A 14,441-nucleotide genomic window follows, 5' to 3' on the forward strand; every position below is an offset into this window, starting at 1 on the left:
CAATATTTATTTTTCTACAGATCTTTATTTCAGTGGTTTTCAAGTACAAGCAATATTTATGCACCAAAGCTCAAGATGGAGAACATTTTTTTTCTCCTTGTAGGTTGCTTAATCCCTGTGAAGTGAAACACAAAACATGGCCTCTTTCAGACTATTTGTGCTAAGTAACTGACCCTTGGCCTATACAACCAGTCAGCCATGACATGGGAAAGTAAGTCTGGTGTGTCTCTTCCACTTTTTGGACACTGTCCAGGAATGGGAATTTTCCTGCCCAAGACATGTTCAACCATGTGTCTATGAAATAGAATCAGATATATTTTTACAGACACTTTGTTTTGTTTTTTGCCTTTGGCCTCTTGGAGTTAAGGGTTAAATGAGTGATTGGGATTTCTCCTTCGATGATGAGCCAAATGCATAGCTCTAGATCTTAAGACAGGTTTGTGAGCTCTTCTGCCAATATCTATTCAAAGTCGTTTTGTACAACAGAAGGCTCAGGATTAGGCTGGAGTCACACAACGTAGAAAAATACGGACCGTATTTTACGTCCGTAATAAGCAGAAATGGTCCCTAAACAGTGCTCCGTATGTCATCCGTTGTCAGGGTGTGGCCGCGTATTTTTCTCATGTAAGCATCCGTATGTAATCCGTATGGCATCCGTATACCGTTTTTTTTTCTCGCAGGCTTGCAAAACGGACATATAATGGAGCCCAATGACAGGTTTTCAAATCCAAACGAAAGAATAGATCTAGACACATAGAGAATATATATATACATACACTGTGTGTGTGTGTGTGTGTGTGTGTATATATATATATATATATATACATATATATATATATATACACACAGTGTATGTGTGTGTGTGTGTGTGTATATATATATATATATATATATATATATATATATACATATATATACACACAGTGTGTGTGTGTGTGTGTGTGTGTGTGTGTGTGTGTGTATATATATATATATATATATATATATATACACACAGTGTGTGTGTGTGTATGTATGTATATATATATATATATATACAGTGTGTGTGTGTGTATGTGTGTGTGTGTGTATGTATATATATATATAATATATATATATATATATATATATATATATACATGTCATTGAGACACACACATATATATATGTATATTTCACAGAGTTCTTCATAGCAGAATAGCCGCTAATTCAGTTGCCGGCTTCTGTCAAGTCATTTCCCAACCCGACATGAAATGACCCATGGTTACATACAGTAAACCATTTCATTTCATGTTTTTTTTTTTTATATGTCCCGACTAATAATTAGATGAGGGTTTGTGTGCAAAATTTGGGAGGTGTAGGTGTTAATTTAAGGGGTTAATTCGTTGTAAAAAATGTGTGAAATATAAATATATATATATATGTGTCTCAATGACGTGTGTGTATATAAATGTATATATATATCTAATATATAAAGCTCAAGTGTGTGTGTATATGTATGTATGTATGTGTGTGTGTATGTCCGGGATTGGCATCCGCACCGTCGCAGCTAGAGCCACAAAATTTGGCAAAATGTTAACCCCGCGCATTCCAATTCACCAAACAATTTTGCCCCTATCTACATAATGGGGAAAAAGTGTGTATCAAGCCCCGCCCCTCATTATGATGTCATAATGGTTGCCATGGCGATGCTGATGTCATCATAGGTTGCAAGCCCCGCCGCTCATTATGATGTCATAATAGTTGACTATGGGATGGAGGATGTGTGATGGGTATATGGGCACTGGACTATGGGATGGCGGATATGTATGACGGGTATATGGGCACAGGACTATGGGATGGAGGATGTGTGATGGGTATATGGGCACGGGACTATGGGATGGAGGATATGTATGACGGGTATATGGGCACGAGACTGGGTTGGAGGATATGTATGATGGGTATATGGGCACGGGCCTATGGGATGGAGGATAATTATAACTTGCTATAACTAACCACAGTTAGTTACTATGCCCGGGCAGCACCAGGCTCTTCAGCTAGTATATGTATATATGTGTGTGTGTGTGTGTGTGTGTGTGTGTGTGTGTGTGTGTGTGTGTATATATATATATATATATATATATATATATATATATATATATATATATATGTGTGTGTATTCTATGTGTCTAGATCTATTCTTTCGTTTCTTTATTAAACCTGTCAGTGTGAGTTTACTGTATAGCGCACTGAATTGCCGGCTTTTCTAAAAGACACCGGGTGCGTATTTCTCGCAAGTCACACGTGTGGTCCGTGTGTAATGCGTATTTTTAGCGCACCCATAGACTTGCATTGGCGTACTACGGCCGTAGTACACTGACAATCGCAGCATGCTGTGATTGGCACGGACCGTAAAATATACGCAAGAAAAATACGGCTGATGGGAGCTGCCCCATAGAGAATCATTGGTCGGTGTGCAATGCGGTTTTTTAACGCCTCTCACTCATCCGTATTCCTCTCTAGTGTGACACCGGCCTTAGCCAACAAGATTAGTAAAACCTACAATTTTCTGGGGTAAGACCAGCCAATGAAAATTCCACCTATTTTTGAAGAAATATTTGGGAATCCCTTAAATTCTAGTAAATATTGTGTTGCTTGGATAGGAAGTTTTTTTTCTGAAATGCTGCAGTATTTCAGAGAAAACGTACTTTGAAAAGCCAGCCCTGGACTAGGCTTCTCGAATGACTGATCCAAGAGATCGGACAGCTTCTTCCCACCCTGCTCCCTTAGACTGACAGGTTTCTCCCTATGTGTGTATAAGAAGACACCTGTCAGTCTAGAGGAGCAGGATGGTAAGAAGTTGCTGGGTAACTGACCTCTTGGACTAGTCATATGAGAAGCATAGTCCCCAGCTAGGTTTTCAAAGAATGTCTTCTCTGAAACGCTGCAGTATTTCAGAGTAAAACCTACATCTCTGATTCATGCTGCCCATGGTTCAGGTGGCATGAATCAACTATCAGGTTCAAGTTAAGTTCTGATTGGCGTTCCTGTGCTATCCAGTCATCACGAGCTAACTACAGTGAAGGAAATAAGTATTTGATCCCTTGCTGATTTTATAAGTTTGCCCCCCGACAAAGACATGAACAGTCTATAACACAGGTCTACAAAAAGCGCTGCCCGGGCATAGTAACTAACTGTGGTTAGTTATAGCAAATTATAATTATCCTCCATCCCATAGTCCCGTGCCCATATACCCATCATACATATCCACGATCCCATAGGCCCGTGCCCATATACCCAACATACCTATCCTCCATCCCATAGTCCCATGCCCATATACCCATCATACATATTCGCCATCCCATAGTCGAGTGCCCATATATCCATCACACATCCTTCATCCCATAGTCCCATGCCCATATACCCATCATACATATCCTCCATCCCATAGTCCTGTGCCCATATACCCATCATACATATCCACGATCCCATAGGTCCATGCCCATATACCCATCATACATGTCCTCCATCCCATAGTCCCATGCCCATATACCCATCATACATATCCTCCATCCCATAGTCCCATGCCCATATACCCATCACACATCCTCCATCCTATAGTCCCAAGCCCATATACCCATCACACATCCTCCATCCTATAATCCCAAGTCCATATACCCATCACACATCCTTCATCTTAGTCCCATGCCCATATACCCATCACACATCCTCCATCCTATAGTCCCAAGCCCATATACCCATCACACATCCTTCATCTCATAGTCCAATGCCCATATACCCATCATACATATCCTCCATCCCATAGTCCCGTGCCCATATACCCATCACACATCCTCCATCCTATAATCCCAAGCCCATATACCCATCACACATCCTTCATCTTAGTCCCATGCTCATATACCCATCACACATCCTCCATCCTATAGTCCCAAGCCCATATACCCATCACACATCCTTCATCTCATAGTCCAATGCCCATATACCCATCATACATATCCTCCATCCCATAGTCCAGTGCCCATATACCCATCATACATATCCTCCATCCCATAGTCCCATGCCCATAAATCCATCATACATATCCTCCATCCCATAGTCCAGTGCCTATATACCCATCACACATCCTCCATCCCATAGTCAACCATTATGACATCATAATGAGCGGTGGGGCTTGCAACCTGATGATATCAGCGTCGCCATGGCAACCATTATGACATCATAATGAGGGGCGGAGCTTGATACACACACAATTTTTCCCCATTATATAGATAAGGGCAAAATTGTTTGGTGAATTGGAACGCGCGGGGTTAAAATTTCGCCTCACAGCATAGCCTAGGACGCTCTCGGGGTCCAGACGTGTGACTGTGCCAAATTTTGTGGCTGTAGCTGCGACGGTGCGGATGCCAATCCCGGACATACACACATACATACACACACTTGAGATTTATATATTAGATAGGAAATATACTGGCGACATTAAGAAAGCCGTAATCTACACATCAGAAAAAAATGGTTCACCTTACAAAACAATTTTTATTGAACAAAAATAATTTTACATGCAAATCAGAAACCAAAATATGAGCCGAAATTAAAAGTGCTTGACATTAGACTGTCGTTGATACGATTTTTCAGGGTTGTCCCTATATAACATCCAACATTGAGTTATTCCAAAAACCCTGGTAGCGGTGTTCCATTACATTAATGTCCTGGTGAAACCTCTCGCTTTGTTTATCGCTTACATCCCCAAGATTTTGAGGGAATAAATCTAAAAGGGAATGAAAAAAGTGCATTTCCAGAGACATACGCTATCCAAGACATTGGTATGCATTTAGCAGTTCCTCAACACCTTCAACATATTCTGGAGATTTTTGTTTTCCTGAGAAGTTTTCACAGATCCACTTGAAGCTTTTCCAAGATCTCAAATCTTTATCATTTAGAGTTCCCACAAACACATCATCTCTCATAAGCTCTCTGATCTGAGGACCAACAAATCCCCCTTCCTTCAGTTTTGCTGGTGAAATGCTGGATAATTTCTGTGAAATAGACTGGTACCCTTGTGAATTTGTCTTTGCCATGGCTTTCACAAAGTTTTTAATCAAGCCCAACTTTATATGTAGTGGAGGAAGAAAGATTTTTGTTGGAACAACTAAAGGATTATGCTGAACATTGTCTCTACCTGGAGCATAGATGTTTCTCTGTCCTCAATCGCGACGAACATAATGCTCTACTGTATTTCTACTGTCCCATAAACACAAGACGCAACAATATTCTGTGAAACCTCCTGGCATTCCCAATAGCAGACCAATCACTTTCAAATCTCCACAGATATTCCATAGACGATGCTTATACTGTATAGCATCCAAAACAACTGACAGATTTTCATAACTTTCCTTTAGATGATATGAATGAGCAATAGGGATTGATGGTTTCATACTTCGATTGTGAGGCAACACTGCTTTCAAACTTCTCTGGGATGAGTCAATAAACAATCGCCAATCTGCAACAAAATACTCTTAATTCAGTTCTTCAAAGAGGCAAATCACATTGTTACAACACACCATTGGTCCATTGATTTTCTGGATTTTATTTTTGATATTCTATCTCTCAATGTTAAAATGAACCTACCCTTAACTTTATAGACTGTTCATGTCTTTGTCAGCGGGCAAACTTACAAAATCAGCAAGCGATCAAATAATTATTTCCTTCACCGTACCTAAGTAGGTGGTCATGGTGAATTGAGACCCATTACTAAGTTTTAGTATTTGGCCTTGTTAATAAAACCTACTAGTTTTTGTCTTGATCACTTTTACTTCTTTCAGTTTTTTATGATTGCACATAATAGAGTGATGCTCGAGTAGTGCCCTACCTCTTATACCATACGATCAAGAACCGGTACAATCCACTGTGAATGTATTAACTTTCCGTCAAGGCACTGGGCTTCATTAGATGCATTGTCTGTAAAGAAAAGTCTATAACATTCTCCCCCTGAGAAGACACCTCAGATAGCAATCCAGGTTCTGAACAACCTGTGATCCTCAGTACCGGCTCTCATACATTCGTGAGAAAAAACTTAGTACACTCTCTTTGAATTCTATGATTTTACGTGTCGGGACAACATAAAAATAATCTGGTTCTTAAAAGGTCCTATTACACCAGGTCACTATTTAACCAAAACTAGGCCAAAGTGCAAAAAAATTAAGTACACCCTATGAGTCAATGGTTTGTAGAACCATTGTCACAACTCCTCCGTGACCTGCTCCTGCGACTTCGGCACCTGTCTCAATGTCCCGCCGTATTCATTCTGCTAGCAGCCCTAGTAATGGGAGAGTCATTGGTACAAGAAGCCCTGAGTAGTGCCTGCTCTCTCCAGCCACTGACTAAGGTGGCTGGAACCTGTATTACCATCCAGTATGGCAGTATGTGTATGGGCAATCAGCTGGAGGAATCTGCTCCCTACCGTGGCAAATTAGACCATTGAAAAGCTGGAAGCTGCCCGATATAGTTTTGCTTTTCTGATTCGTGCACCCTGATTTTCAGCTCCTGGTTTTTATTGAATTTTTTCATTTTTGACCTCCGCTCGGTAACTGACCATTCTCTTGCTCTCGCCTAACTTTTTTTGTACCTTCTTTGCCCTCTTGGTTCTGACCTGGCTACCTGATCATTCCTGCCAGCCTGCCCTCCAAACAACATACAAGCCCAAGAGTCCCAGTGTAAGACCAGATCCCTGTACAACGCTTAAAAGGTGAAGGCCAGAGCAACCCATGGGATCTGGTAAATGGAGTGGCTATCCTCCACGTCATAGCCAATTTTAGAGCTGTCAAGATGATCAGTGCTCTAAACTATTACCACATTTACCAGCAGTGACATGAAGCATCATTTTCTGCATGACTAACAGGCTCTCACATCAATCAGGTGGTATTTTGGTTCATTTTTCTTTACAAAGTTGCTTAAATTAATTGAAGATTGTGTGCAAATTTGCCTCTTGAAAGATCAAGAGGACTTAGTACTAGAGTTTATCTGTTGAAAGTAGCAAATCTATAAGTCAGTTTTGACCCTTTAATGAGCCTTGCCCCATGCCTATGGATAAAAGCCAAACCAAAATCTGTTTTCTGACAAATGTTTCTGACTTTTACCCCTCATCAGTGCAAAGCAAAATATCTTATTTGTCCGAGGGACTAGAGTCTAAGGGATAACATCTCTCCTTGTGGCGAGTGACATGCTTTACATGCCAGTTGAGGTTTGTGGGCATTCATTTTTGCATAGCACTCTTAACGTCCAGCCTCAGCACTTCAATTGGGTTGCGGTCTGGAATGCGACTTGGCTTTTGCAACACCCTGATACTTTTCTTTTTCAGATGTAGATTTCCTGGTGTACTTGAAATCATTGTCCTGTTGCATGACCCGATTTTTGCCAAGCTTTAGCCTAGCTCGCCTCACATTTTGCTCTGGGATACTTTGGTATACAGAGGAGTTCAATGACAGCAAGTTGTCCTGAATATGAAAAATTTTGTGAATAATCTTTCTAACTGTAGAATGATGGACTCCAAATAGTTTGGAAATTGCCCTATAACCTTTCCCAGATTAATGAGCAGCATGAAATTGTTTTAACACACCTGAATGCTCCAGGCCAGCAAACAATCAAAACTTCTGCTTTTATAGAGGCGGACACTCTTGCAAATTAAAGGCATTTGATTAGCGCCACTCAGCTGCTACATAACCTCCTTATTCCTGTGAAAGCAGTAAGGGTGTGCTTATTCACACTGCTTTTGCACTTAGTCCTGTTTTGTTTTTAGGTAAATAAATAATCATACGGTGAAAATTGTCATGTGTTGTTGTTCAGCATTCTTTTAAGACCTACTATGGCCTCATTCAGATGTCCATGAGTCGCGTACATGTTTTCTGTTTTTCATAGGTAGACTGTAATGGGTACGTTTTCTATGGGAATGTTAACATGTTCATATGTCTTTTCAGTGGTCCATAAGAAATTCTGGAGACATCCATTTTTGATCGGAGTCTTGAATCAATATTGGCAATGAGTTGATAATCTAGTCGGATCTCGGCCCATCTAAATGCAACTTTATTCTCTCCTATGAGAAAGTCATTGTAGTTCTACCTCTGGTCTTTAAGTTGGATTTAGATGGAACTACTGATCAACATCTACTCATGCTCTCGGTTTCTGGTAAAGTGAATTCAATGATGGTTCATATCATGTAGACCTTCAAGAATCTCCAGGCACAAGATAATTGGAGAAAGGCAACCTTAGGCCTAAAAGGAGCATTCGCCATTTTATGTTTAAGTGTGACACGGTCAACTCAACTTATAGATCTTGGATTCCTTTCTTCCAAACATTTTGAGCAGGTCTCAGTTGAAAATAGCAGTGATGGGAGCCTTCTCAAATGTTTGCCAACTTTCTTGGAGCTAATGATCACAAAAACACCACCATTTTTTTTTCTGTAGACACATCGGGAAGAGGATAGAAACCTTTATCAAGAAACCAGGGGTTAGCAGTAAGACAGTCAATGTGGTGGATGGATCCTGACTTTGAGAGTTGGATCCATAGTAGCGATTGGTTTGTGGTGGAAGCTATGTCTGTGGACCATTGCTTGATGATGGATGGGTGGAATGAGAGCTTTTTTTTTTAAGGTTTCCAATTCTTTCTTGATGGAACTCTTTGGTAAGCAACAGCTGGAGACCATTCTGTAATGTAATGTGTCCCATAACCCTTGTGGTGGACCTATTCCGTGTATAGATCTCTCAAAATCTAGTGTTGCACGTTTAGAATTTTCCTTGTAATGGTGCTTCCTAAGTGTTCAGCCCTTTAATGATAATTACTCTGGGTCATGTGCCCTGTATATTGGGTACAATTACACGGATTATAATGCTATCTGAAGTCCCTTCTTCCCCTTCCCCTTCTGTCTTTGTGCTTTGTGAAGGCATCTAAAGAACTTTGCAACAAGGAACTTGCATGTCTCTTGTTAACATTTGACAAGAGTATATATGTTGTGATCTGGAGCAACAGATGAAGACGTGGGTCAAAGTATCACTCATTCTCTTCTACCTCTAGAAACGTGCGCTGTGAATAACGGAGGCTGTGACCGTACCTGCAAGGATACGGCGACAGGAGTCCGATGTAGTTGCCCTGTGGGATTCACCTTGCAGCCAGATCAGAAGACTTGCAAAGGTCAGTATCAAACAGATTACACCACACTTGAAGTTTCAGTCTAGTAACATATTCTAGGCAAGGTGGATATTATATGGGAAATCTGAGGCAAGGAATACAGCGTATACAAAGTTTTAGGCAAGAAATTTGCTCAACAATAGGCTTTGGGCCAGGAATCTAGTGTGAAAGTTTAGGCAGGGAGCACCTTGTACAGGGTGTTTTAGGCACGGCTGACCTTGAACTGGAGGCAATAGGCATGGGGTAAACTCCATGGATGCACAGAAATGCACAGTGCAGGACGCTTTTAGCCTGGGAATTGTGTGAAGGGAGGACAATAATATAAAAAGCGCTATCTAAGGTATACAATTTGTAGGAGTCTTTATTCAAGGCGTTTTTATTCAAGGCATTCTCTGTATGGGTTATAAAGGAGGCTTTAGGCAGGGAATGTACTGTATTTACAGGAGGATTTCGGCAGGTACTGCACTGCATGGCTGTACAAGAGAGTTTAGGCAAGGCGTGCACTATATGAATGTACAGTAGGATTTAGGCAGGGAGTGAACTGTATGACTCTACTAGATCTACAGGAAGCTTACGGCAGGGAATGCACTGTATGGCTGTACAGGAGGTTTTAAGCAGGGGGTGCACTGTATGGTTGTATTGTTTCTACAGGATACTTAGGCAGGGAGTGCACTATATGACTGTACAGAAAGCTTAAGGCAGGGAATGCACTGTATGGCTGTACTGGCTCTACATGAGGCTTTAGGCAGGGAGTGCACTGTATGGCTGTACTGGCTCTACAGGAGGCTTTACGGCAGGGAGTGCACTGTATGGCTGTACTGGCTCTACATGAGGCTTTAGGCAGGGAGTGCACTGTATGGCTGTACTGGCTCTACAGGAGGCTTTACAGCAGGGAGTGCACTGTATGGCTGTACTGGCTCTACATGAGGCTTTAGGCAGGGAGTGCACTGTATGGCTGTACTGGCTCTACAGGAGGCTTTACGGCAGGGAGTGCACTGTATGGCTGTACTGGCTCTACAGGAGGCTTTAGGCAGGGAGTGCACTGTATGGCTGTACTGGCTCTACATGAGGCTTTAGGCAGGGAGTGCACTGTATGGCTGTACTGGCTCTACAGGAGGCTTTACAGCAGGGAGTGCACTGTATGGCTGTACTGGCTCTACATGAGGCTTTAGGCAGGGAGTGCACTGTATGGCTGTACTGGCTCTACATGAGGCTTTAGGCAGGGAGTACACTGTATGGCTGTACTGGCTCTACAGGAGGCTTTAGGCAGGGAGTGCACTGTATGGCTGTACTGGCTCTACAGGAGGCTTTATGGCAGGAAGTGCACTGTATGGCTATACAGGGGGCTTTAGGCATGTCACAGAAAAAAAGACTTTGGGGAGCACTCTGTACAGGATGGTGTCGACTTCCTCCATGGCACTGTTATAATTCATTTTTAAGGTGTTCTGTGTAGTAAAATTGTAGCATGTTGATATTATGCCTTAAATAGCAGAAAATCATTGAGTGAGCAGCCAGGAAATATGTGGCTTTCCCTTGATCGTGCCAGGGCTCCATCCAGACGTCCACACAGAATTACCGAGGTGACAGCCGGGTCCTGTTTGGGTGTTTGTCTGTTTGTTACGTCTTGCGCTGGAAGCAAATAACTCCTTCACACATTTCTAATTAGACGGAAAACCCACACACAAATATTTAATAGTCAGTTCCCTTAGCGTAACATTTCTCGAAATCTCAAAAAAAGAAAAAAAAAGGAAAAGCCAGTTAAGACTGCGAGACCTGGAGATATGAAAATAACCGTCCGGACCTCATACGAGCACTGAGCTGTCATTCAATAAACAACATTCTGCCCCTTCTTCTACAACCTGCATTAAGTCCTCTTGCAGTCTGTTTGCCGACCAAGGTCAAGTCTGTTCTATTTAAACTTTGTGAAATGAGTTACTTGTATTCACGAGCAGGGTGTGGGATGGGGAAAAACTACAGATGATGGGAAAATGCATTTTATGAAAATTGTAATCTTTTTTATTTGTATTTTTTTTTACTTTATTTAGTTCGCCCCCAATAGATATTCAGCATCAATATATTCTCCAGCACAGGACACGGATTTTCATTACTTCCATCATAAAAAAATATTGCATACTTTGCTAAAATATGGACATTAAGCTCCCGACTTCCTGCTGTCCCAACCCAGGAAGAACCTAATTGGCAGAGAACACCCACTCTTAGGTTGAGCTTTGATAACCCCACCTCCTTCAGACATTCCCAAATTTGATAAGATCTTTTTTCATAAAAGATACCGTACTTCACAAACGTAAGAAAAAATGTGGTTGAAGTGCAGCACGCAAATATCCACAGCCATCATTTTCTGCCCCACTGAATTTATTTTTGGACTACTAAAAGAAAGCTCTCCAGAAGGTTTTGGTGGCTCTCCAAAGATTCACCAAAGCTTCCATGATTCCAAAAGGTCTTCACTTTCTCCAGGAGCCTCATGGAGATTCTGGGAAAAGGCAAGTGTGAATAATTACCAGCCCTCCAACTCGTAAGGTTTTTATAGACCCTACATGACATGAAGCCCTGCCGTGTTATGCATTGTTGACTCCCTGCTCTTCTGGCCAGTGTACCGGACATCAATTAGTCAGTTTGGGGTTACAATGAAAGCAGGTCGTCAAGAGTTGAGTGACAAAAAGGGGCTTCCACCATTTTTTTTTTTTTTTTTTACCGGGTCCATGAAAGATGAGTGAATTGATTCCAGGGACCCCCTGGTCCAGTGGCCACATCAGTATTCTATGGTTGCCAGATGGACACCCTGTGAGCTGCCTCCTACTTGCCTTCATCACAGTTCCTCTTCTGATCAGCCGGCCTGGTGCAAAATCATGCGTGCGTCAGGGAGCAACGATTATTTTGCCCAAGGCCGATTAATCAAAAGAGGAAGCTGAGATGCCAGTAAGGATGAGGTGGCTCGCTCATTTCTAGTCTCCATCTTTGTTTAGTCTAGTTGGGCATGCTAGTGATGAGCGAGCATGCTTGGATGTGTGTTATCCAAGTATCTAGGGCAAGTATCTAGGGCAAAATTTTTTGAGCATGCCTGAGATGCTCATATAACATGATATGCGCTCGCTCATTACTGACTGCAACTAGTTATTGGCTTCAGTAATCAACCCATTACCACTTTTGCTAGTGATTAGCTGCAGTGGTCAGATGTCCGTCCAGCCAGAATAGAATGTTCAACTCCAGATTTTGTTTCAATCCAATGGACATGTGACTGCTTGCCACCACTGAGGCCAGCGATTGGCCGCAGTGGTCATACGAGTAGGAAATTTTAAGATTGGAGGAGGACCTGGGCACCATTCTAATTAGAGTAATGAGATTGATTAGGTGATTATATTTTATTCTAGAATTTTAGAGTACTCTGGATCATTTTTCAAATATTTCTCAGGACGATTTTCATGCTTGAGGATGGGGTGAGCCTGAGACTAAGAAAGCAGATGCTTCTGCACCGAATTTAGTGAAACCGAAGCCCTTCAAGCTGTACCAGCTGTAATGGCCTTTCTATGTGTTTGACCCCGCTCATGGATAAATTTCACAATACCTAGCGGATGAAGGAGAAGAGAACACATTCCTCTTATTACTTGGAAGAGAGCTTTTTTTTCCTTACCGTGCAATCCTTGTTAATCTTCTGGCACATTGTTTAACTAGAGGGGTGATATCCAGGGCTTACACTAGGCAAACATGTCTTGAGCAGGCTGTCTCAGTGCCATAGTTACCGGGGAGGGATCCTCGGCCCCACTCGGGGCAGGAGAGAAATGTAACATACATGTGTTAGTATTGACGCATGCATGGCAATGTACGCATACTCAACGCATAGCCCAGGCTCATACTTTCTTATATTTCCTCTATTTTTCTTGCAATCCTCCAAGTATGGGATTCCGTAAGACTCTATTCTGGGAAATTTTTGACTTTTTTCTTTTTTTTTGTGTGTGAGGGGTGATGGGTTAAATTGTCCACCATTATATCACTTCTACAATTCACCCTCACCCTCCCGACTTGTTGCACCGTCTCGTTCTGCAAAGAAAGTATAGTCTATTATATAGTTCCCTGGCACAAGAGAAAGCCTAATACAATGGAATAATATGGGCCCATTATGTGGACTGCACCTGTTTACGGAATAAAGGACCTCGTTTTAGCCAATTATTCTTCAAGGGTTTAACTGATGACAAACAGAACGATGGCTAAAATAACTGTTTTCTATACCATGACCTAGTCAACTAGGTCTGTGTATTGCAACTATTGTCTATGGGTTTGTATAGAGATCTGATATAATCCTTTTAGTCCAGGTACTTTGCAGATGTCAGTCGTCTTCTCTTTCAAGCTTCAGGGGGTTGCCGGCTTTTTACAAGACCTTTCTTAACAAGGATTCCCTAAAACTAACTGATTACTGGTTGTCCCTCTGCAGTAATTAGCAGCAATAAACTGGAATAGAGCAGTGAACTCTAGAAACAAGTGTTCAGTTTTCGAACAGCGCTCCCAGAGTGGAAATTAGGCATTACATGGAACCAAATGTTGGGTCCTCCATTGAAAAGACAAAGTGATGCTCTTTCATCAGGTTAATTGATGTACGTTTCAAAATCAGGTGTTTGAAAATGAGTTTTCGAAACCAAAAATGAATATTTTTTTTTTTACTTATTTCCAGTCCTAAAAAGCCATCATTGGTTTTCTGTAGGGTTTTGTCTTATATAGGTGGGACAAGGAACAGAAAGTAGGTAGAGCATAGGAATATCGGATCTGATCAAACTCCAAGGTCTTTAGAGTTGAGCGCATTTTTCAATATTCGTTTCGGATTACGATTGCCGGCGAATATGGTTTTTGCGATATTCGCCGAACGCCATTGGAGTCAGAGGGAGTAGAAATGAGCAAATATGGTCGGAAACGATCGTCAAACATAAATTCGGCATGAATATGGCATATTTGGCATATTTGGCGACCGTTTCCAAATTCTAAATTCTTAACCATCTTTAGTCAAAGGGGCTAGAGATGGGGTCGATATAAAGCTGGAGTTGGTCAAAATAAAGACTAATGAATATGGAGTAAGTACTGTTGTTGATGGGATAATGGTGGGGACTCGCAAGTGAAAATCAACCAGTAGAAAATCCACTGGAGAGATGGGTTTGACCACTCAGAGCTATTGAGTATAATTCCTTTTCATTCTTTAGCTATCCTACCTTTTTAAGACACCCTTTATAAGACACCGGACAGACTGGGTAAAAAGTCACACACTTCTAAATATGAAAAAT

General features: G+C 41.6%; 1 protein-coding gene across 6 annotated transcripts in view; it reads left to right on the forward strand.

Moving 5' to 3' along the window:
- Positions 1-14,441, forward strand: part of SCUBE1 (signal peptide, CUB domain and EGF like domain containing 1) — a 266,698-nt gene that overhangs the window by 197,091 nt on the left and 55,166 nt on the right. For all 6 annotated transcript variants that reach the window (XM_073567715.1, XM_073567716.1, XM_073567713.1 and 3 more), the window contains one exon: positions 9,043-9,159. In XM_073567715.1, coding sequence (XP_073423816.1) covers positions 9,043-9,159 — 117 coding nt within the window. The remainder of the gene's footprint in view (positions 1-9,042; positions 9,160-14,441) is intronic.

This window comes from Dendrobates tinctorius, unplaced genomic scaffold (assembly GCF_039654945.1).
Source record: "Dendrobates tinctorius isolate UK_male_01 unplaced genomic scaffold, ASM3965494v1 ptg000020l, whole genome shotgun sequence".
NCBI lineage: Eukaryota > Metazoa > Chordata > Amphibia > Anura > Dendrobatidae > Dendrobates > Dendrobates tinctorius.